Source organism: Polyodon spathula, chromosome 7 (assembly GCF_017654505.1).
Source record: "Polyodon spathula isolate WHYD16114869_AA chromosome 7, ASM1765450v1, whole genome shotgun sequence".
Taxonomy (NCBI): Eukaryota; Metazoa; Chordata; class Actinopteri; order Acipenseriformes; family Polyodontidae; genus Polyodon; species Polyodon spathula.
Window position 1 is genome coordinate 45,314,766 of NC_054540.1, and position 24,442 is coordinate 45,339,207.

At 38.0% G+C, this 24,442-nt stretch overlaps 2 protein-coding genes across 2 annotated transcripts in view; both read right to left on the reverse strand.

Annotated features, from left to right (window-relative positions):
• Positions 1-22,496, reverse strand: part of LOC121318656 (short transient receptor potential channel 5-like) — a 117,442-nt gene extending 94,946 nt beyond the window's left edge. Inside the window, exon 1 of the mRNA XM_041255562.1 lies at positions 21,912-22,496. The gene's annotated coding sequence lies outside the window, so the exon portion shown is untranslated. The remainder of the gene's footprint in view (positions 1-21,911) is intronic.
• On the reverse strand, positions 10,278-11,209 carry LOC121317856 (60S acidic ribosomal protein P0-like). Its single transcript, XM_041253954.1, has 2 exons — positions 11,190-11,209; positions 10,278-10,713 (listed from the first exon to the last, which is right to left on the reverse strand). Exons 1-2 carry the CDS (start codon positions 11,207-11,209, stop codon positions 10,278-10,280), a joined length of 456 nt encoding a protein of 151 aa, XP_041109888.1.
• Positions 22,497-24,442: the final 1,946 nt, after the last annotated feature.

The following is a 24,442-nucleotide window of genomic DNA, read 5'->3' on the forward strand; positions in this document are numbered from 1 at the left end:
TACCATACATAAAGAAAATGATTTCTGACAAAAGATCTCAAACGTGTATTCGACTTCCCAAAGTGAGCTTAAATTTAAAAAGCTCTCATATAGTGACTAAAAGTGAATGCCAATACTTCCCTTTGAGCTTTAGAAAAGTGTCAGTTTTATAGGAACAAAAACAAAACAGGAACAGAGGCATGAGTTGAGCATAACATACATCTCAGCTGCATCAGTCAGCTGGATTCAAATTGATCAAACTAAATGTAGGTACTTACATTACTGGCGCATTTGTTGATAGTCGGTTTGTTTTCTTTTTACAGAATTTGTCGGGACATAGCTAATGTGTAAGACACAAATACAGCTCTGGTTTATTGCAAAATTGGCTAAATGTTCTGTATTATTATATTACTTAGCAGACACCCTTATCCAGGGTGACTTACAATTGTTACAAGATATCACATTATTTTTTACATGCAATTACCCATTTATACAGTATAAATAACAAAACAGCAGCTGCACAAGCTGGTTGCCTGCATGCCTTGCAATGAAAGAAAAGTTCCTGCATGTTTGCTGTCGACGTGCTGTAATTTCGATACTGTACTATCGAAGACGCAAGATCTTATATCTCAGCCGTCCAATCACCAATCTTTTTTTCGTAACCATGACAATGGTACTGGGGTGGGTGGGATGGATATATATTTTTTAACCATGAGGATGAACTAGACTCACTGCAGTTGATTACATTTTGATATGGTTTGGCATGAAATGTGTTTAATTGTCAATAGCTCCATAACTGGGTGGGCCCATGAGCAAAATGGGCTTTATAAAAAGAAAAGTGCTACGAAGATGGGCCCTGCAACCGGAAAGCTTTTTGTTAGCCACAAACTGAAAAAGTCACATGACAGCAGTATTGCAGTGATCTTCCAGGTCAGTGTCAGAGGGGAATGTTTGTTTTGTTTATATAACTCAAATACAAAGTCTGTATCTCAAATAGTTTCTCAGCTTGAAGGTGCAGTGCCACAAAATCTAAACAAAAGAGTCATATAGATAATTCCTAATGGGTGCAAATGTTCCATAGAAAACACACACATCTACGGATGATGCACAGGACACAAGTAACCAGGCTTAATGCAAAATTGACATTTGAATTGCTCACCAGAACTTTCTCGCTGTTAAATCAATAATGGCATCTGCCCAGACAGTAACAAAAAGAACGCATTATAGCAGAGCTACCTTATAGATACTGCTAGAAGAAGCAGAGATGATCAAGTAAATATTATTTTGTAAAATTAACAACCATGTAACAACAGGATTAAAAGGACTGAAATTGGACATTAAATGAGTACTGCTAGTAAAAGGAGGGCCACAAATGGGAGCAAGAAAAATGTGGACAAACTAGAGCAGCTTGGCCCGAAAAAAATAGCAGCAATGGAGACGTGACTGTGACAAAACAGGCAGCGGCCCCCCACCCTGATATACTCTCAGCAGAAGAGAGTCATTGGAATACTGGGGACGTCTGTCACGTACCCGCACAAGTCAAAGATGCTGCGCGCAGCCATGTTTCTCACAGTGCAATGAGGGAAATGACTGTGATACACCTGCCGTACCTATAGGGCCGGTGAGCAGGTGTCAGTGGAATACGACAGTTAATACAATCAAGTAATGTGAGCAACTTTATATAGAAACGCTATTTTTATCATATATTCTGCTCCTGACGTCATTCTTATGAATTGGCTTAGAAACAAGCCCCTAGGTCTCTCTCAAGCAGAGGCTGATAACCATGCTGAACGGTGACGGACTGTGTTTACTTTGTGATCTGGATTGCCCTCATCCCCGAGAGGATGTTAAAACCACCACATTCATTTCCACTTGAACTGCATAAATGTGAAAATGGATGCAAAACATGTGATGTTTACAAAAACAAATATTTAAAGATGCCTGTAGGAAGTTTTCACCCCCCCCCCACCCCCCCCTCTTGGCTGTTTTCACGGTTTGTTGTGTTACAACCTGAAATCTTGATGCATTGATATGTCTTTTTTTCCTTTGATTTACACAACCTACTCAACACTTTGAAGAGGCAAGAAAATTTTTGTTGTGAAACAACAGTTAATGAAAAGTAAAAAAAAAAACTGAAATGTCTTGGTGTGACACGGAACTGCCCCGTCTATATGAATATGTTTGGAACTGGCAAGGGGGGGGTTAAATTTATCCATGCCAGAAAAACATGTGAGAATGTGGCTGGAGCTCTAATTGAATGATTATTGATTAATTGGACTCCAGCCACAGGGGATAAAAGCCAGGGGAGAGGGCCTGGCTTGGAGGTGTTCTTTTGTTTGGGAGTTTGCTTTGTGTTGGAGAGTTTTGTGTTTTGGAAGAAAGGAGTGTCTTGTTTTAAAAGACTTGGAACCTGACCGTTTATTTTGTAAGTTCTTTTGTAAGTTATGTGTGTTTGAACCTCTTTCTGTTGGCCCTTGTGCCTTTTTATTTGATTATTTTATTTAATAAAAAAAACTTTAGTTTTTTTTGCTTTACGTTGTCTCTGAGCCTCAACCCTCTGTCATCCTGTCACACTTGGGTAGATAAGTATTCAGTCCCCTGAGTCAATACTTGGTAGAACCACCTTTGGCAGCAATTACAGCTGTAATTCTCTTGGGGTAAGTCTCTACCAGGTTTGCACATCTGGATAATGCAATATTCGTCCATTCTTCTTGACAAATTGTTCAAGCTCTGTCAAGTTGGATGGGGATCGTTGGTGGACAGCAATCTTCAAGTCTTGCCACAGATTCTCAATCAGATTCAAGTCTAGGACATTAACTTTCTTGTTTTTAAGCCACTCCAGTGTCGCTGTGTGCTTGGGGTCATTGTCCTGCTGAAAGGTGAATCTCTGTCCTAGTCTTTTGCAAACTAAAGCAGGTTTTCCTCAAGGATTTGCCTATATTTAGCTCCATCCATTTTGTCCTCTGCCCTGACAAGCTTCCCAGTCCCTGTCGATACAAAACATCCTCATAGCATGATGCTGCCAACACCATGCTTCACAGTAGGGACGGTGTTATCTGGGTGATGTGCTGTGTTGGGTTTGCGCCAGACATAACGCTTTGCATTTAGGACAAATAATTAAATTTTTGTTTCATCTGACCACAGAATCTTTTGCCACATCTTTTCAGAGTCTCCCACATGCCTTTTTACAAATTCCAAGTGGGATTTTAAATGGGCTTTTTTCAGAAATAGCTTCCTTCTTCCCACTCTTCCAGATTTGCGGAGTACCTCAGCTACTGTTGACACATGGACAATTTCTCCCATCTCAGCCATAGAACGCTGTATCTTTTACAGTTGTTATTGGCCTCTTGGTGGCTTCTCTGACCAATGCCCTTCTTACCTGGCTGCTCAGTTTGGGAAGATGGCCTGCTCTAAGCAGATTCTAGGTGGTGCCATATACCTTCCACTTCTTAATGATCGACTTGACTGTGCTCCAAGGGATATTCAATGCCTTTGACATCTTTTTATACCCCTCCCCTGATTTATGCCTTTCCACAACTTTATCCTTGTTGTTTTGAAAGCTCTTGGTAGTAACTTTGCTTTGAATGCATTACCCAACTGTAGGATCTTACAGAGACAGTTATATTTAATCTGAAATCATATGAACCACTTTATTACACACAGATGGACTCTACTTAACTTATTGTGTGAATTCTGAAGGCAACTGGTTGCACCTGAGCTTATTTAGGAATGTCACAGCAAAGGGGATGAATGCTTATCTGATGAAGACTTTTCAGGTTTTTATTATTAATTGATTAGTTTTTTTTCACCCAGCCCCCTCCCCCCATTTTTTCACACACTGAAAGTGTTGAGTTGGTTGTGTAAATCAAAGGAAAACCAGAAGCCATAATAGCAGTACATTATTTCCTGTCACATTAAGTTTTTCGTTAACTAGGCCTATATGGAAAACTACGAAGTGGTATGTAATTCATTATATTAATGTAACGTTATTCAGCAGGTTTCATTCAACTTTATGAAGAAAAATTAGTTCATTCTACAGGGCGATGCAAAACCTCAGGGTATACCAGGAGAGCATGCCCCACACCATCTGGCGATGCCAGTCCTAATAAAGTAGCCAGGCAGTGAACATCCAACAGGATTTGCACATGACATCTATAACCTGCAGCTGTTTCATTTTCTTTTACTGAAATCCAACCTCCATGAAATGACTATCTTTCATAACCAGGATCTCACACCAGAATAGCAAGATTCAAGGTGCTCTGAAAGTAAGAAGAGGCTGATAAATGCAGGTTATTCAGTCCTCTAGTTCCATTCTATAAATTTTCACACTAGCACATTTGACTTTAGTAGCCCTTTGTGCAAGTTTTTTAAATTGTCACTCAGAAAAGTAATTGAAGCTTCTAAGCCTTCAAGGAGTGCTAAGCAAGGGTTTAAAATCCACCTTACCGTTTGTTCGCACTTGCAACATTATCTCTGCCCTCCTGTTAAACAAAACACAATGAACAAGGACCACATGTTATTCAATCTAATAAAAGGAAAGAAATGGAATTTAGAACTTCTCTACTCTAAAGTTAGTGGAGCCAACAAAATAATTATTTGAAACGGAGCTGCTGTGCATTTCCATTTGCTACATACAGGTCTCAAATGTCAAGTTTTGAAAGAAACACATGTATTTCTGCTATTTAAAACATGACATATGCTGCTGCACGGTTAACGAAAAGCTCTGTATGCAAGGCATGCTTTCAGTTAGTGCTGCACTTCCTTTAACACCCTAGCTTTTTCTTTTTGTCACAACTCAACCAGCTGCTTCTTGGGTAACCTTACGCTGAGAACTTTTAGGAAAATATTCATAAAGGATCATATACATAGAGAAAAAAATAACATTATTAAACCATAACTTTTTACTTGTCAGAGCTGCTTATTGTTTATCTGGACAGTGCCAAACATCTGAATGGAGCAATATTTCTGTCCGTGTCTCGGTTTGTTGTTGTTAAAAGATGCTGTCTGCGCTCCAGTCGAGCTGGCAGGTTGTGATATACTGATTCAGCAGTTGCAGTTTTAGGACGGGTTGCTTTCTTCAGTGGATAATGAAATAATTTTGGACCAAGTGTGTCTTGTTTAGTATTTGTATGTGTTTAGTATGTGAACTGAGCTTTCATTGCAGCAAGTCAAAATGAAAAAGCCAGCACTTGTGCAGATTGACTGTAAATTTGATTCACAGCTGATGCTGTGACATGGCAGCGGGAATCTACCATCTGATAGAAGCTAGAGCTGGAAGATGATTGGCTGATGGAACTGATTTTTTTTCTAATAACTTATAAATAAGCACAGCACTGCAATCATGAGGGTTATGATGGCTGTCCAGGCCCCAGTGAAAGCCACTGACGGAGCACTGTTTGCAGCTTCACAGATGCTGGTGTCTATTGATCTGTGCTGTGCACATATGTGAAGAATCAGCCATTAATCACAGAGGCTCTCCTTCAGTGTAATGATCAGAGCTGTTTAAACGTGCAGGAGAGCATCATTTTTTTCAAACATATGGCGATTCGACTATTTAGCTACAAGAACAAACCTTGTTCAGATTGATTTTCTTGTTTCCATTCCTCTTCACATAAATGACAAAGCAGATTAAAGCACTTGTACAAATTGGAACAAAAAAAAACGCTTTTGCATGTCCCTGTGTGCATACTAAAGAATTATGACATTACAATTACACATTTTTAACCATATTGCAACTGACCCAGATATAGAATATCTGTAATACATATCATATAGATTGCTATACGATACAAGCTCATATCCACACTGTCAGAGCGGTAAACATCAGTTTCTATCTAACAGCACTCTATTCTATATATTTTTTATTATATGAGTGAAATAGGAATAATTAAAGACTATACCCTCATAAAATGAATCATTGTATTTCTGCATTGTTATTTTTGCAGTGTTACAATGCTTGTACTATGTACCATAGTTTACCTTGATTTGCCATGTTTTTTTAATATGCTTTTCCACAACTTGCTATTCTTTACAATGCTTTACTATGCTTTCACTGTGCTTTATTATACTTTGCTACACTTTTACTATGGTACACTTTTATAAGGGCAGCTACTATACATTATCTTATTATGACATCATTACCACCATGATTTTTAGATGCGAAGAATTTTCAAATGGCTTCATTCCATCTGTATTACAGAAATATCACTATAGATAGATAGATAGACAGAGACAGATAGATAGATATATAGATAGGAATGATGTCACATAAAAATGAGCTAGACTATATCATAAAATAAAAATAGGGTGCTGTGTAAGATAGAAGCTATGAGCTATCCTGTGTGAAGAAAGGCAGGTGGCAGTGAACTCTTTGATCAGCCCCCTTCCTCTGTACTGGGACAGTCCTGTGTGAAGCAGGCTAGGTGGCAGATGTTGTACTCCCTAATTAGACTGATGTGTTGGGGCTGGTGTTTGAAGTGATAGAGCCGGACCTCCTTGCTCTTCTGTTCATCTGACATTTATACTCAAGAATGAGAACTCTAATATTCATGAATTAAGTTACTGCCAGGTGACTGCTTTGGCAGGGTTACTATTCAAGAAAAAAACAGATACCTTGTCTGTGGAGAATATAATGGATCCTGGTGATGGGAGATCAAAGGACAGGTTCTCAGGAATGTATCTTCTTATGGTTCCAACTTGACCACAACAGTTCAAAACTGAAATCACTGTGAAAGATGGAAGACATCATCTTTGTCTAACTTCCTTAACAATGTATAAGAACCAAGTTTGTAACTAACTTCGAACTTTTCTTCCATAACGGAGAATCAGTTCTACTCGTTCTCTGTGCAAGGTGAAAACAGAGGATGGATTGTTGATGGCTGTCATAACCTCTTTCTTACTGATGGAGCTACAGTACTGCAATAGAAACAGTGAATGTTAAGCACAGCTCTGGAGGACAGACAGACACAGTGCTACCCCCCTTTCCCAGAGCTACCCCACTTCCCTCAAGGTATAAGGTTACAGTATTCCAGTCAGCCAACAGTGCTTGTGCTAGCATCAATATCCCTTACCTCCTCCTGATATGCCCTCACAGCTGCCTCTAAGTTTATTTATGTGTGGTGCTTAAAAATTGAAATGTCTATCAGGAGACTGACACACTAGTCCCAGCTGGCAAGAGGCTGTATACTATATCAATATACAGATGTCATTTCAGTGAATTCCATTATCCATTGTATTTACATATCAGCTCATTTATCACGTTCCCCTAAATATTTCAGACATTTATTTTGATCTTTTGAAACCAAGTTTGTAACTCAGGAACTGTACAAAAATCTCTATTGGTTATTCATAGAGCCCTGTGAAATTATTTTTATTTTTTATATTTTTTTGTTTTATTTTTTATAAATGCAGTTTTATTTTGTTTTATCGGCTAATTTTTAATTTTGTTTTATTGCACATTCATAAAATAACTCAAACAGATGTATATAAATAAAAACAAAGCAGTGCTCCAGTACAGAACAAGCTTAGGGTTAATCAGTATTTAAACACTAAGCAAAACATATTTATTCATTCAAATTAATTCAAAACCAAAACAGCATTTCCTCCAGTGCAAAGTTTGCACCAGTTGATAAAACAACGAATTAGCATACTGATACAAAGCAAACAACCATATTTTCCCCAAAAGGAATAAATAACTAATGCTTAACGATGGTATCTTTTGACTCCCATTCCAGCTGACAATAATACATTTGCACAAGTGCTAGTCAGAGCTTCCGTTTCCCTTTAAGCCGTGTTTATGGTAACAGCTGAGCCTTGAAAACTATGATTTCAAGTACACCACCCACTCAATATATTGCGGGTGTTGGGGTCCAAAATAAATCCGCTACATATCAAGGGCTGTGATATATCGAGAGACCCATAGAAAAACAAACAGGGTAACAAACACTGTACAACCACTCCCTCATTCTATCGGGTGCGTCAGGGTCCAGTATAAATCCTCTTCGCAACCTTCTTTTTCTCATTTCTCATATAAAAAGCAGTACACCGTCTTAATTCCTACAACGGAGGGTAATTGCTTCTCATCAAATTTAGTCTCCAATTAATTAAATCAGTCTTCCTCTTTTTCAAACCGCAAACCCTCTGCATTGAAAAAATCCATTCCCAACAACAACACAGGAGGCTTGTTGCTAGGGAGCTGATGTCACAGCCTTGTGTTTTTTGCTAGTGCTTTGCTGCCACACGTGAACACCTCGTTGGCTAAAATAAAAACCACTTCAGCAAGTATAATTTGCTTTGTGTTATTGTGCAATACGCGTGTATATGACAACAGTACGATAGTAATGCTTTGTTTTTAATTGTTTTGCATATTGTTTGTGATGTGCAGTATGAAATAAAACGAACAGTAATTCTAAGTGCCTATATGTAAATTGCAGCTAAGGCATGCACAGTTAAGGCCCGCACACACCAGACGCGACACGATTTTTACCGGGCGACACGACAAATTAGCTGCGAAAACACAGTGCACACCAGAAGCAATCACAGAAACGACGCAACAGTGGAAATTAGGGATGGGCGGATCGATCCAAAGTATCGATACTTCCGATCCTGACGTTTCATTTTTGAGAATCGATCCTCACATAAAAATATCGATACCAGGTGCTTTCTTTAGCCATTTTTTTTTTATGAAACTAAATGTGTATCAGATATTGAAAAGTGAAAGTAAAATAAAATGAAATGTAGCACATTGTTCTTTAGGATAGGAACTACTTCTCCTTCCACCCTCTCCCTCCGCTCCTCATATAACCTATACACAGGCACGCCGAGACACACGCAGTCACTCACTCACTCAGTCACAGTCAGTCACATAAACCGACAGTGAACAGGGTTAGTGCTGCTCTGCTTTCATGGCTGAAAGAAAACGAAGCATCGTTTGGAGTCATTTCACTCCAATAAACAGCAATGAAGCAAAATGTGACATATGTCAAAAGTGTGTAAGATATTGTGGCAATACCACAAACCTTCTAAAACACATAAAAATCAGTCACACACGAGAGCATGACGAGTTGCAGCGGAGGCGATTAGAGGAGGGGGAGAGAACACAGACAAATACCGCCACGTCTAGTGACAGAGTTAGGCAGAGTGAGTTCAATGACAGAAGCCTTTCAGAGAGGCAGGCATTATCCAGGTATCTAAGTGATAACACTATGTAGCACAATTTTTGTTCCTGGGTAGTAAGTGTTATTTCCTAATTGCTTATGTCTCAAAAGTATAGAAAATGGCTATTATTCCCCACAAACTTTGCTTTTGTGACCAGGACAGTGATATTTCAAAATATCACTATTTCCAATGGGAAAACGGGCAAATGTGTGTCTTTTCGTTCACATAAAGTCAGAAAAAAACAACATATGAATCCAAATTAACATGTATTAACAAATTAACATGTATTTGGATACATGTTGTAGTAGTTTTTCAAGATTTACGATTATACTGTAAATACTTCTTACTTCTAAATCTTTTGTAGTCATTTTTGTATTACTTTAGTATAAATATATGTTAATTTGGATTCATATGTTGTTTTTTTCTGACTTTATGTGAACGAAAGTATCAGTATCGGTACTGGTATTACTTGGTATCGGATCGAAAAGAAAATCAGTGGTATCGCCCATCCCTGCTGGAAATTTGCCAGATCTTTCAGAAAGTATGATTACTAACAAACGCAATAGAAAATGGCTTATTATAGGTCAGGGAAATTAGGTAGTGCAAGTGGGATCGTCCATTTTCAGTGAAAGTGTGTGACGGGGTGCCCACCCCTTGTGTGCATTTTATTATTTATGTAGGTATTCATTTATTATTATTATTATTATTATTATTATTATTATTATTAGTAGTAGTAGTAGTAGTAGTAGTAGTTTTTTTTTTTTTTTTTTTTTTTTTTTTTCCCCACAGTTTAGTTTTATTTTATGTTGTGTGCCAGAATTCAAAACATGGAGCAGCAAAGTGGAATGATCTTGACTAGCCCTGCTGATGTCAGTGATCAGAACCCTCATTTCACAATCTGCACTGCTGAAACACTGCCTTCTTCTCTTTTGAGACGATGAATAATTGGTGAGCTGCTGTGATCCTCACCAGATATCCTGTGGTGCTCGGCCTGCCTCCCTGATCACCTGCACTGTCTTAAGTGTCTACAGCGAAAATAAGATCCAAAAGCTCTTCATCGTCTAAATCAAGATCCTCAACACCACTGGAGTAATCACAATTACTCCCATTCTCCAAAACTAACTGCATTGCAGCCTGTGCAACTACCTTGCACGATCGCTTGCTGAATTCCGTTTTTCAAAGCTGGTGTTTTGGGCGGGCATAGTGACCTCGCAGGGAGCCATGGCACTGGCACGGGCAGCAGCTGGCACCTTATTGGCCAGCAACATGTCCCGGACCTCAGTCAGATCCTCCTTGGTGAAGATGAAGCCGACATTACCACGGATGTGATTCAGCAGCTTCTCAAGGGATGGGTTGTTCTCCAGATGTCCACGGATAGCCTTGAGCATCATGGTGTTCTTCCCCATCAACACAACTGCCTTCCCGTGCAGAGACAGATGGATGGTTAGCATCTGCTTGGAGCCGACGTTGTCAGCGCCCAAGATGAAACATTTTGGGTAGTCATCCAGGAGTTGGACGATTTTTGTGAAGTAGTTGGACTTCCACACAGTCCTGTCTTCCCTGGGCACCTTCACTGTGCTTCCAAGGATTGCCGCACAGTTGGTTTAAAGACAAGGTGTCGCCTCACAGTCAGAACTGCGTAGTAGTAGTATAGCAATATATTGTGTTTATGTGCAGACGGATGAAAGCCATCTCACATGATTATTGATTATTTAAGATGACGGCGAAAAGCAGTGTGTTTGTGTTTTGTAATAATAATACTACTACTAATAATAATAATAACAAATGAATACCTACATAAAAAATAAAACACACACAAGGGGTGGGCACCCCGTCACAAATTGAAACTGTTTGATTTCATACCACTTGACATGAAGCTGTTCTCTGATTGGTCAGTTGTGTATTTGTCACTCTGCAAATTCGCAAAAATAGGATCAGTTTTTTTTTCATCGCTCATGTTGGAATTTGTGTCACAGCGACGTCGCTTGTCGTGTCACCTTTGGTGTGAAGGGCTCTATTGAAAAGCAGAGGTTTTATTGATTTTCTCTCCTCGCATTGTCATGTCACTCATCATGTCGCGTCTGGTGTGTAAGGGCCTTTAGACAGCAAAAATTGAGAGCCAACTCCAGGACCGTGATATATCCGAATCTGCAGTGTAGCGAGGGACGATATAACGAGGGGTGGGTGTATTAATTTAAAATGTGTTTATACTTATTTATGTAAGTATTTTTTGTATAAACCACCAAATTTAAAAATGTCATTCTTTGTTTGCTTCATAATGATTTTTCGTTTTAGTTAGTTTTATATGTTGCATTAGTTTTATTTTGAGTTATTTTGTATTTGCAAAAACCACAGGGCTATAGTTATTCAATTCCTCTCCTATTGTGAGAAAGTTGGTCTTCTGTGACTACGACCTGGAGGTCAGGTGTCAATCAAGTCAGGTGGAAAGTATCAGTTTAGTATAGTGCATCTCACTATGAGTGGCAATAACAATGGTCTGGTTGTTGAATAGTTGTTAGTGACTGCTGCTAACAGTAGGGTAGGTCAATCTCTAAATGGTTACAATGTCCAAATACCATATTTTAGATAAAATTATCAGCAATGAACCTGCATCGCAGTACTGACCGTCACACGATACAAGGTGGCTAAGTTGTTGCCATAACTAAGACACAACAGAATACATAGTATTTACACTGGAAAGGCCAACAGAATTTGATAGTCTGTGTCACACAATTGAGTTTGCAATAAATGGAGCATTGTTCACATTATCCCAACAAGATCTAGATATTTGAATCATGGGTAAACCTATTAACATCATCAGCCTTGATTTCTCCATGGTTAACAATCTTCAGACCATGCTTGATATATGGCACAACAGGCCGATATTAGGTAGAGGTCCTAATAAAGTGGCCTGACAGTGTATTTTGTATGTAATGGCTTGCTCTTTACAAGCTCCCAGTATCGCTATGAAGCAACAGTCACCTCAAGACACACCTCTTCAAACAACACCTGTAAAACTCAACTCTTCACTTCTGGACAATATAGCACTCTGCCTTTAATGCACTTTAACTTGCACTGATCTGCTCCCTATTTTCCTGTATTTAATCCTGCACTCAACCCAATCTGCAGTATCTTGTATTTCACCTGCACTCGTATCTAACCCTGATGTAATGATCAACACTGTTAACTGCCCTAGAATAGTACTGTGTTTTGTATTTGCTCTTATTAGGACCGAAGTCATTCTATTTTGTATCTTGCTCTTAATTGTACTGAAATTCTGGATGTGTATTTTTTGTATACAACTGTAAGTCACTCTGGGTAAGGGTGTCTGCTAAGAAATAAATAATAATAATAATAATAATAATAATAATAATAATAATAATCACAGTGCATGCACAATGTGTCTCGATGGAGTATATAAGAACTCTAAAAAGTCTTGGCTGCCTCCAGTAGATGACATTAATGATGTGCATCTACAAAATACAACAAATACTGTTTCAGATTACTGTATTGCTTGTTCTGTACAGGACACAGCCATGTTCAATTGATACACCAGCGGTACATTGCATGAACTCCTTTGTTCACAGCGCCCTTCACCAATGTGTAATGATTCTGAGAGCCTTCGAAATAAATAGGTCATGGGTGAGGTCACTGTCCAGTGCACAGAACTGCAATTCCCATTACACAAGGTGTTGTGAGCACAATGAGATCACTCTAGAAGGGTCAGGCATCAGGAATGTAGGTTTCAAAATGTTCACCTTTTGTTGTCTTCTAGCCTGGAATTAAAATGCATTAAACTAGTTTTATTTTTCACTTATCTACACATCCTACTCCACAACTTCCAAGTGAAAAAAATATTCTAGAAAGCTGTATAAAATTAATTAAAAATAAAAACTGAAATAGCTTGGTTGGATAAGTGTCCACCGGCCTTGTAATAGCAATCCTGAATTAGCTCACATGTAACCAATCGCCTTCAAAAGCACATACCAAGTTAAGTGGCCTCCATCTGTGTTAAATTGCAGTGATTCACATAATTCACATGATTTCAGGATCATTTCAACAGTTCCTGTAGGTTCCCTCTGCTAGGTAGTGCATTTCTAAGCAAAGATTCAACCATGAGCACCAAGGCACTTAAAAAAGAACTCTGGGACAAAGTTGTTGAAAGGCACGGGATGGGTATAAAAAAAATATCAAAGGCCTTGAATATCGCTTGGAGCATGGTCAAAATGATTATTAAGAAGTGGAAGGTATATGGCACCACCAAACTGGATGACCGAGCAAGAAGGAGACTGATCAGAGAGGCTACCAAGGGGCCATTGGCAACTTTGCAAGAGCTACAGGCTTTTATGGCCAAGACTGGTAAAAGTGTGCATGTGACAACAATATTCCAAGTACTCCACAAATCTGGCCTGTATGGTCAGAAGGATGAAGGATGCCATTACTCAATTATATAGCCATGTGGCAAAAAGTTTTGTGGTCTGACAAAACTAAAATGGAACTTTCTGGCCTAAATGCAAAGCGTTATGTTTTGCGCAAACCCAACATAGCGCATCACCCAAAGAACACCATCCCTACTGTGAAGCATGGTGGTGGCAGCATCGTGTAATGGGGATGTTTCACATTGGCAGGGACTGGGGCACTTGTCAGGATAGAAGGGGAAATGAATGGAGCAAAGTACAGAGAAGTCCTTGAGGAAAACCTGCTGCACGCTGCAAGAAGACTGAAACTGTGACAGAAGTTCACCTTTCAACATGACAATGACCCAAAGCACACAGCCAAAGCTACACTGGAGTGGCTAAGGAACCAAAAGGTAAATGTCCTTGAGTGGCCCAGTCAGAGCCCCAACCTAAATCCAATAAAAAATTTGTGGCGTGACTTGAAGATTTCTGTCCATCAACGCTCCCCAAGGAACTTGACAAAGCTTGAACAGTTCTGTAAAGAAGAATGGTCAAATATTGAAAAATCTAGGTATGCCAAGTTGGTTCAGACCTATCCCAACAGACTCACAGCTGTAATTGCTGCCAAAGGTGCTTCCACCAAATATTAACTCTTAGTAAATGTGTTTGCCTTTTGTTGAAGGTATTGGCATGTTCTGCCTTGTTCTGGGTATTGGCATGTTCTGCCTTGTTCTGGGTATTGGCATGTTCTGTCTTGTTCTGGGTATTGGCATGTTCTGTCTTGTTCTAGGTATTGGCATGTTCCGTCTTGTTCTGGGTATTGGCATGTTCCGTCTTGTTCTGGGTATTGGCATGTTCCGTCTTGTTCTGGGTATTGGCATGTTCCGTCTTGTTCTGGGTATTGGCATGTTCCGTCTTGTTCTGGGTATTGGCATGTTCTTGTTCTGGGTATTGGCATGTTCCGTCTTGTTCTGGGTATTGGCATGTTCCGTCTTGTTCTGGGTATTGGCATGTTCCGTCTTGTTCTGGGTATTGGCATGTTCTGGGTATTGGTCTTGTTCTGGGTATTGGCATGTTCATGTTCTTGTTCTGGGTATTGGCATGTTCCGTCTTGTTCTGGGTATTGGCATGTTCCGTCTTGTTCTGGGTATTGGCATGTTCCGTCTTGTTCTGGGTATTGGCATGTTCCGTCTTGTTCTGGGTATTGGCATGTTCCGCCTTGTTCTGGGTATTGGCATGTTCCGCCTTGTTCTGGGTATTGGCATGTTCCGCCTTGTTCTGGGTATTGGCATGTTCCGTCTTGTTCTGGGTATTGGCATGTTCTGCCTTGTTCTGGGTATTGGCATGTTCTGTCTTGTTCTAGGTATTGGCATGTTCTGTCTTGTTCTAGGTATTGGCATGTTCTGTCTGCGGAGCTGCAGGTACCTGTCACGCTGTGCCACTACACGCTCGTGCTGCACAATAACGGTGTGACAGAAGCCCGGAAGGCTCCACAGAAAAGCCAAGGCCAAGATTCTTCTTTAGCTCTTACACTGTGACCAAACTGACTTGTCTCATTAAATTTAATTCTCATAAATTCAGCCCGAATGAGATTAATAAAGGATTTCACTGCAACTATGTGCGGATCTGATGCTTTTCACAGGGCCATTGTACCCTATGGGGGTGAAACACTACTGTCACCTCTCACAGCCACAGGGGCTCCGAAACACAAGTAAAGCTGACTTGTTTGGTCTAGCTGTTTGGGGTACTCATTGCATTCTGCATACATTTAGAATTGATACCTGCATGAGGTTTCCCATTAATGAAGCAGGTCTTCAAATCCTTGGGTGTCTCATATCACTGTTTCAAATATCTGCTGCAGTGCTAGTTAAAACTATAGACAAGTGCCATGTGTAAAAAAGAAAATGCATATTTGTTAGAAATGTATCACAAAGCTGTAAAATATGTCTGAACATATTCTGGTAACACTTTACATTAAGTGTCTCTTATTACTGTATATTTACATAGTAGTTACTTAGTAAATACATGTGTACTTACACATAAATACAATGTTATTATGCATAGTTATAAAGGTGTAATTTTTTTGCATGATATAACCCTAATCCTAACCTTAACTCTAAACCTAACCCTAACCCTAACCCTAAACCTAGCCCTTTTCTGAAACATATATTGTCAAAAAGAATTTAAACGTAAGTACATTAAAACTATGCATAATAACTATGTAGCTACTATGTAAATACATAGTAATTAGAGACATTTAATGTAGTGCTGCCCATATTCTTTGTGCATATTTTATTTGAGAGATACAGTTGATATATAATTGATATAACCTCAATATAATACAGTATATATGGGAACGCAAGACCCAAGTTGAAAAGTGTTGAAGGAACATGCACAATTTTATTATGAAAACAAATATCTCCTCACACAGTATCTAGTATCTAATGATGTCTCGCTAATTTTCTTTATGAAAGAGTGCTATGATAAAAACAAAGAGGGATTGTGATTCTGGTGTTTATGAAAGAAAGGGACAACAGCTTTCCCTATCAACTCTGCAAGCTAAAGCCACCTCAGTCCTGACCCGGACATCCCCAGTCTGCCATTCATTCCTCCAAAGGCTGACGGTTGTGTTAACTGTATGGTGGTTTTAAACCACCCAAACACTGCTTTCCATTTTTACCTTGTCTGGGAGAACAAAAGGCTGGTCACTTTGTGCTGGGGTCAAGGCAGGGTCATCATGAATTCGGTCATGCAACTATTGGCAGTCTTGGCTCAAAAGGCCCGTAAAAAAGGACCAGATCTGACACAGCACCCGTTTCCGATCTCACCGACGACACTAATGACATAAATACAATATTACAGACTGTCTCAGCCTGAGAAAAAAACAACATTGAGGGAACTGTATGTTTTCTAGCTCAAATAAGTGAATTATGGAAGCTAGAAATAGTTTAATTGACTTTAGCATTGCTGCTTCCTTATGTTTTTAAGTACAGCAGTGTCATGGAGGTATAACCACTGTATTGCCCTTTTACAGGATGTTCCATAAGCCAGGCATCATAGGCATTATCCTATATTATGATTAGAATGTTCAGTAACACTTTACATTAAGTGTCTCTAATTATTGTGTATTTACATAGCAGTTACTTAGTAAATACATGTGTATGCACACGTAATTACAATATTATTATGCTGCACTTAATCTTTTTGCATGATATAAACCTAATCCTAACACTAACCCTATCGCTATCCCTAACTCTAAACCTAACCCTCTCTAACCCTAACCCTTTTCTGATAAAATTACTTACATATATTATGCAAAATGATCTACACGTTGTAATTATATGTAAGTACACATGTATTTACTAACTACTATGTAATTAAAGAAACTTAATGTAAAGTGTGCTCTGTTAAACTGGGCTGCCCTTTGAATATCTGCACCACATATAAAAATTGTCTAAATTCATCACGCTTTCCTTTAGGACATTTCACAACTGCAAGAAATAGAATATTATTAACAATAATATTGGTAATAATATAAACATACACTATAAATACACACTCCCAGGGTAACAAGCTGTCTAATCCATTTCCAAAAGGTGCCCCCTAGTAATAACTGCCTTCTTCTCGGGTCCATTACAACACAGTCATGTATTAACATGTCGGGACACAATCAGCCAGACCGTAGTGCGGGTGAAACGGGCTGAATTACCGATCACTTACTCTGACAGAGAAAATCTAACAGGATGGAGAGCAGACAACAGAACAAACAAAACAAGAGAGACACAAAGTCAATAGCAATGGTGTGCAAGCTGAAAACAGAAGAATACAGCCAGCAAGGGCAGCACGTCACAAGCTTTCTGAAAGCCTGGGAGAAGGAGGATGGCATTTCAGAGAAGCAAAGAAGCATTAGTTATAGCCAAGATGCAGTTTTTCATTTTAAAGAATTTAAAAGAATGGATATACCATACTACAGTAAATTATAGAAATATTCCATGGGGGGAGTCATGACCCCACATCAGCAGCAGACTTGCAGTAATACAGATGAAGTGACAGCAGTGCATCGCAGCATAGCTCTTGCAGACAGTATTGTACTGTAAATATTGCAATGTCAAACTCAGATTACGTCAGGTTATGAAAATTTAAATCATTTAAAACCTGTATCTCAAAACGAAAGATTAAATGGGGTTGTCACACAGGTAATCTTTCACTTCTAGGTCAAGTTCAGATATAATTATATGACTAGACTTCTGCACAATTCATTCATCCCAGGGTCATCCAGTTATCTTTTGCAGAACACAGTCCAGCTACTATGAAAAAGAAACATGTCTGTATATTTTTGTAATATATTCGCAATAGCCTCAAAAGACGAAGGATTGAGGACCTGGTATCTGAGACACGGCATTCACAGTGATAAAGACACTCGGATACTTGTCAGTTGGTACTGGCATCATAGTCTTACTGTAGCTGCATCCTGTCAAACCCCCATCTTCTGGGATATCTCACGTTGCGGATGAGCAGTCCTCCTTGAAAGCACTGCTCAATCCTGAACAACAGCCCAGCTCACCAGGAGGAACATTGAGAACCTTCCATCTGGTGCTGAGACTACTGAGGGACTATCACCAACGACATGCTGTCATTACAATACGGGAGCAGCACATGTAATTCTTAGCACATCTCAATGCACCACTGGAGACCTACATACAAGGGCAAACCTGCATAAATAGAAGGATAAAAAACTAAAAAAAAAATGTGCCCAGAAGTTTATTAGGGCCTATACTTCTGGTAACTTTACACATGCATAAGCATGGGGAATGGTGAAGTGCAGAGTACAAATCCAAGGAGGTTATAATGAGGTTGCATTATGCATTGGGGAGATTGCACTTGAATTCTGCTTACCGCAATACATTTTCAGACTAGATTTTTTTTTTTTTTTTAATTCTTAAAAGGAGTTGAGAAAGTTAGCCAAAGCCAAAACTTTAAACTCATCATAGAAATCAAGACCAGAGAAGCAGCTGAGAATTAAGTGGAGATAGACTTAGAACATAGCATAGGAGATATTTCTTCACACAGAGAGTGGAGACTGAGAACAGGACAAGTATTAATGGACTGCATGGCTTCCTCTCGGAAATGTTCTTTATGTTCTTATGAATGATGGTAAATGGTACATGCATTTACTGAACCAAATGTGAAATATACATGTCAACAAAAGCTACGTAAGAACTAGAACAACATTGAGTCACACTTTAGGAATTTATAACTGGTTATGTATAATCTATAAATGTGTTATGGAAACCTGCTATTAACAGTTTGAAATAAGATTCAAAATAATAACACCAAATGCCATTTGAAATTCTGTATTGCTACATGTTATATATTATTTCATGAAGCTTTCTATATACCTATATATTATAATGGATACCAAAACTGAAGTGTTCGTAATGGTTTCATTTCACTACTTCTGCATGTCTTATAGCTATGGAGATCACTGCAGTAATATTGGAAGCACAGTTTACTGTGTTTGTTACATTTGATTCCCACCTGTGCTATTATCTGATTTGGGCAGTTCTCAGCATGCCTCAAAAACACATCAAATCTACTGAACAGTACCTGTTGTGCAGAATCAAAAAGAACTGATCAATTTATTTTCTAAAGAAATTAACTGCATCACATTGTAATCATACTTCATAAATATTGCATGGGGGGCAGCAGCTTTAGTGAGGGATTGTATTGTAAACACTTCGCTGTTGATAAGACACTATATCTGGCTTAACATCCTTGTAATGGGATTTGAGGTTGGGGAGATCCAAGGTTCAAACCCAGCTCAGTTAAACTCTCAGGGATTCTGTGGTAGATAAAGAAAATGGATGACATTTTATTTGTGCTTGTTCATAAACTGTGCCTCGTCTCTCAGTCTAGTCCTAATCCATTGCCAGTGTCTAAAGTCCATATGCTCTACTGTGGACATCACACTATGCACATTGACCTCTGGAATGCGTTATGATTGCAGCTAGACCATGGGAGGGACTTGCAGTACAGGGAATCCTGGGGTAGCAAGAAGCAGCCACTTGTAATCGACACTGATGTATTGAATATATGAACTTGTTCCTCTTCTAGTTTAATTAAAAATAAAAGGCATCCAATAACAGACAACTAAAATGTAGTTATGCATAGTTATTGGTTTAAAAAATATTGTAGTTTATTAGTGTTACTGAAATGTAACAGCACCATTGGTGAACCATGACATTAAAAGTCGTTGACAATACTTAAATAAAAATAAAACACATTAAATGCATATATTTCCATGGTTTTGTTTTGTATTCCAATCTGATGGATTTATATAGTTTATAGTTATACAACATGCAATATTAATCAGCAATGATTAAGTAAACCTATCGGCAAGCATCATTTAGGACAAAACCTGAGTTGTCTCCCTAAGGCACACAAGGCAGCAAATAACGATTTATGAATTAGGGTCAATAACTTTGATTCAGTTTAAACCTGCACAGTAACTATTTCATATCCTATATTCAAGCTATGAGTCCAGGGTCCGCTGGTCCGCATGCGGACCAAAATGTAAAAATGCAGAGTTAATCCTTTCACGTGAAAGTGCTTTTGCTGACCTCAGTTTTAATGAAAGCACCCGCCTATCAGAAAGGATAGTTCACTAAAAGTCAAACACTGAGCTGTAAAATGTCTTGATTTGTCAGGTACAGACAATATAGACAATGCAGGTGATCCAGTAGGGGAACGATCTCACGCTCAAAAGAAGCACGCAGATTTAGTGAAAAGTAGGTGAAGGGTGCTGGCTGGCTGGCAGTGAAGAGCGAACTGAAAATGTGGGCTACTTGATATAGAAAAACAGCAAAAGTGTTTAGGGTCATGTTTAAAATCTTAATATGCAGGTGCGTACCCCTGCTGTGAATTTATATTTACAATAACACTGATACGTGTGAATTTACCTATGAATATATTATGGCGCATCAGGTTCTTTTAAAAAAAATTATTTCGATTTATTTGATGAATCTCATTCTCATCAAGATCAAGATTCGCTCAAGTCTCACAAAGACGGCTTTCTACATCAAAGGATCTCTTTTCAGGAGACTTTTCGATGGCTTTAAAGTACAAATGGCGTTTAATGTAAAACCTGACAAAATTTTGGACTTCAACTACTAACGTATCAGTAATTAATAATATTATATATATATATATTATATATATTATCTATATATATATATATATATATATATATAGTCACGCATGTGAAGAAAAAAAACTTTCATTTTTAAGTATGAATTTTAGGTATCCAAAAGGTTTACGACAATTTTCTTACCAAAATGTCTACTAACGTGTTTTTTTTTTTGTTTGTTTGTTTGTTTTTTCGCTAGTGGTTCAATGCGGTCAAAAATAATTATGACGGTCTGTATAATATGATAACTGTTATTTATTTATTAATTTATTTGAACTCCTGCTTATATCATAAACAGTAGAATTAATAATAATAAAAATATTGAATGGGTTGCTCCCCCTCCACCCGACTCAGACGTACACTCAGATATGTGTTCAGTGTTTTCAGTGTTCGTGTTTAATAATGAGAATGTGCCAGAACTATATTGAAAACTGGATGTGAAAGCACTTTGGGTTCCTTCACTGCAATTTTGCTTGATGCTCGGTTCTGTGTTCTGTACCAAACCAAGCTCTACTACTAGCGCTTCACCCGGCGCTGAGGTTTCCGAGCGGTGAAAACCTTCCTTCCACAAACTGTTTATTGTGCCTTGACGTTTCAAATATTCTTTCCATCGTGTTACATTTTTCATTTGCTGATTTAGTCTACTGCAGATCTGACACTGAAACTTCACAAGGTAATACTCCTTCTGGTAACTCAGCACTAGTATATGATTCCTCATGCTAGCACTGCAGCACGTCCTGTAACTACACTATGTACACGAGCATCTACATTTTTACTTAGGATTGGCAACCCCCACAACAAAACTGTAACCCCACCGTAAATTTGACTAAATGTATACCCCCAAAACCTGTGTGGTTTATATATGACTCAAAGTAAATTATCATTGTTTTAGTCTCCCGCGCTATATATATATATATATATATATATATATATATATATATATATATATATATATATATATTATATATATATATAATATAATCTATTTTAAGATAATCAACTTTTTTTCCTCTACCATGGAGAAAATTACATTTCATTCCTTACACACTCCAAGAATTACACTTGGCTTCAATACTACCAAATGAAATTCATTTTCAGCAAAGGGTAAAATATTGACAGCAATTGCAAGCATAACTGTTAGTTTTGTTTTAGCTAAAATTGCAATAAAAGAATAATAAAGCACACACACGTACCAGGTTGCTTACATGCTTTTCTCTCTCCTTATTTGGAATGCAGCTTCTATGCAAATTGTTTTCGTCCAGCACACAATCTCACAGCATTATTGCATTGGGAAAAAGAAAAACTGCTGCAGATCCAAATGCCCTTGGTTAGAATCCAGTCCCTCCACATCTTTTTTGAAATCCAGTCTTCAGCGTAGACCAGAAAGCGATGACTAGAAACAGAAAGATCATCTTTTCCAACAGATAATAACCTGATGATTCAAGGAAGAACAACACTTTCCTCCGAAAAAACAGCACATAGAAACAGCTTCAAAAGAAAATCATTTTGTTTTTTGTTTTTTTTTTCCCCTAGCTAGGATTATCCCTCTCTTTTGTTGTAAATATATAGAAAACAATCGCTCCCTCGTCTCCCTCCCTCTTATTTGAAAACAATCGTTCCCTCGTCTCTCTTCCTCTTATTTGGTTGGTTTCTGAAGTCTTCCTGTAGGTCCAGCCAGCAAGCTGCAGTTGTCATGGTTTTTGATGGAGCAGTTCGTTAGCCTTGTAGCAGGTTGGGATGAGTCACTTTCATACCTTCCTCAGTGAGTAGGGGCTCCAGCCACATGCATTTCTGTTCTGGGGAGGGAGGTTCAGTCTCCTTTCCCTTTTTAAATCACTGTACCATGCATGCAATTATTCAACACCCCTGTTTATTCGCTGTCTCGCTGTCATTTTGAATTCCTTTTTCTTCCTTTTTTGTTTAATTCACTCCCTTGTTTTGTTCAAGTGACACAGTTTTGTCTTTTTATTTTTTCCTTTTTTCAACAAATACTTTTAATGTACTATGTATGATGATGATGATTAATAATAATAATAATAATAATAATAATAATAAAAATAAATAATAATAATTGATAATCCGTTTAAAACAAAACTCTGGATTGTATTGTGGATGATAAAAAAAGAAATCGACTTTTTTTTACTTTTTTCGATGAAAAAGATGAAAAAGCTACTATTTTATTTTTTGAATATTACTTATAATCTTATTATAATTAATTATTATTATATAATAATAATTATTAATATTTATATTATATTATATAATAATATATAATAATAATAATAATTAAAAGCAACTCTGTGATTCAGTCAAGCTCTGTTGCTTCTGCACTCTGCATGAATCTAAACTGAGACAGAAAAAACACAGAAGGTACGTTTTTAGCAGAAAACAAAGGAGAAATACCCCAAATAAATAAAGCACAAAAAAGCCCAGTGCAAGATTAAGGTATGATTGTCTTGCACCGGGGTGCTTGTTCTATGCCTGATGTAAACTCCTAAAGGCACTGCCTGCACCCATTTACATAATGTAGTATTCTGAATTCCCATCGTTCTGCTTCACTGAATAATATGTACAATTTACACTTTTCAGGTCTCAATTTACATATGAAAGGGTTATAGAGGCAGTGACAGAAATGCAGCTAAAGCCATACGTTTCCATAACATGATGGCTGGGAGTAAGAAGTACTGTATAGTATTATAATTACCATCATTGATCATTTTTGCAGTTTTTAAACTAACATATTTCATATTGTTACTACTAATACTAATTCTATACTACTACTAAACTAATAAAATAATAATAATAATAATAATAATAAATAATAATAATAATAATAATAATAATAATAATACAACCCTAGGATAAACATCAAGCTATTTATAATAGGGCTGTAATCCCATCAAGTGACATGATACACAATGAGCAATTTATCAATGTCCCCAGAGCCCCAAGATGGAATTACAGCCTTCCCTATACTAGCTGCAGTTTTAGTGTATTGTTTTTGTTATGACACAAGGGAGTATAATTGTACTGTCTTTACTCTTTACTGTCTAATCTCTAATTAGCTATTTGGGTGCTAAAGAAATCTGGAACTGTATAGTCTAGTTGTATGGTTCTAGGTCTGTAACATTAAGGTGTTTTGTAAACTTTAGGATGGTGCTGTTAAGTTCTACCACTAATTTGATTGTTAAAATGAACACTATCAAATTGCATTAGGCTAATATACAGTCGAACTGTTTTATATTCCTTCAGAGGGACTCACCGAAACTGGTGTCAATAAGCAGTGTTGATTTAATTAAGAGCTCGTCAATAACCTGGCAAAGCATGGGTGAAAAACATGGGAGCGGCACTGATACAAATATACCTGTTTTGCTGAGGAATGTGAACTGTAGTATTGGGTATTTTTATGGCTTCCGTGTCTTCTGCTTTAGTATGGGTCCTACAACAGAGTTAAAATCTCTATAGAAGATAAGCAGCACAGTATGTCCTTCTCAAGGCCTTTACCATGTCCTCTAAAGACAGGACTACTGTTCCCATAGATGCCTGACTATTCTCTACCTCTTTGTGTCTTTATCCTTCCTCTTCCTTGGTTTGTTTCTCTCTTTTTCCTTTCCTCTCTGTAGGTCACTCTCTTCCTCTTTCCTTCTTTCTCTGTCTCTCATCCTACTCTGTCTGTCTGTTTTTTAAATTAAAATCAGGCTTTCTTATCTTAATGAGATGATTT

Coding starts and splice junctions, on each gene's coding strand:
- LOC121317856 (XM_041253954.1), bottom strand. CDS start 11,209: ATGATGAGTGACATGACAAT. Junction 10,714..11,189: donor ATGATGAGTGACATGACAAT/GCGAGGAGAGAA, acceptor AATCCTTGGAAG/CACAGTGAAGGTGCCCAGGG.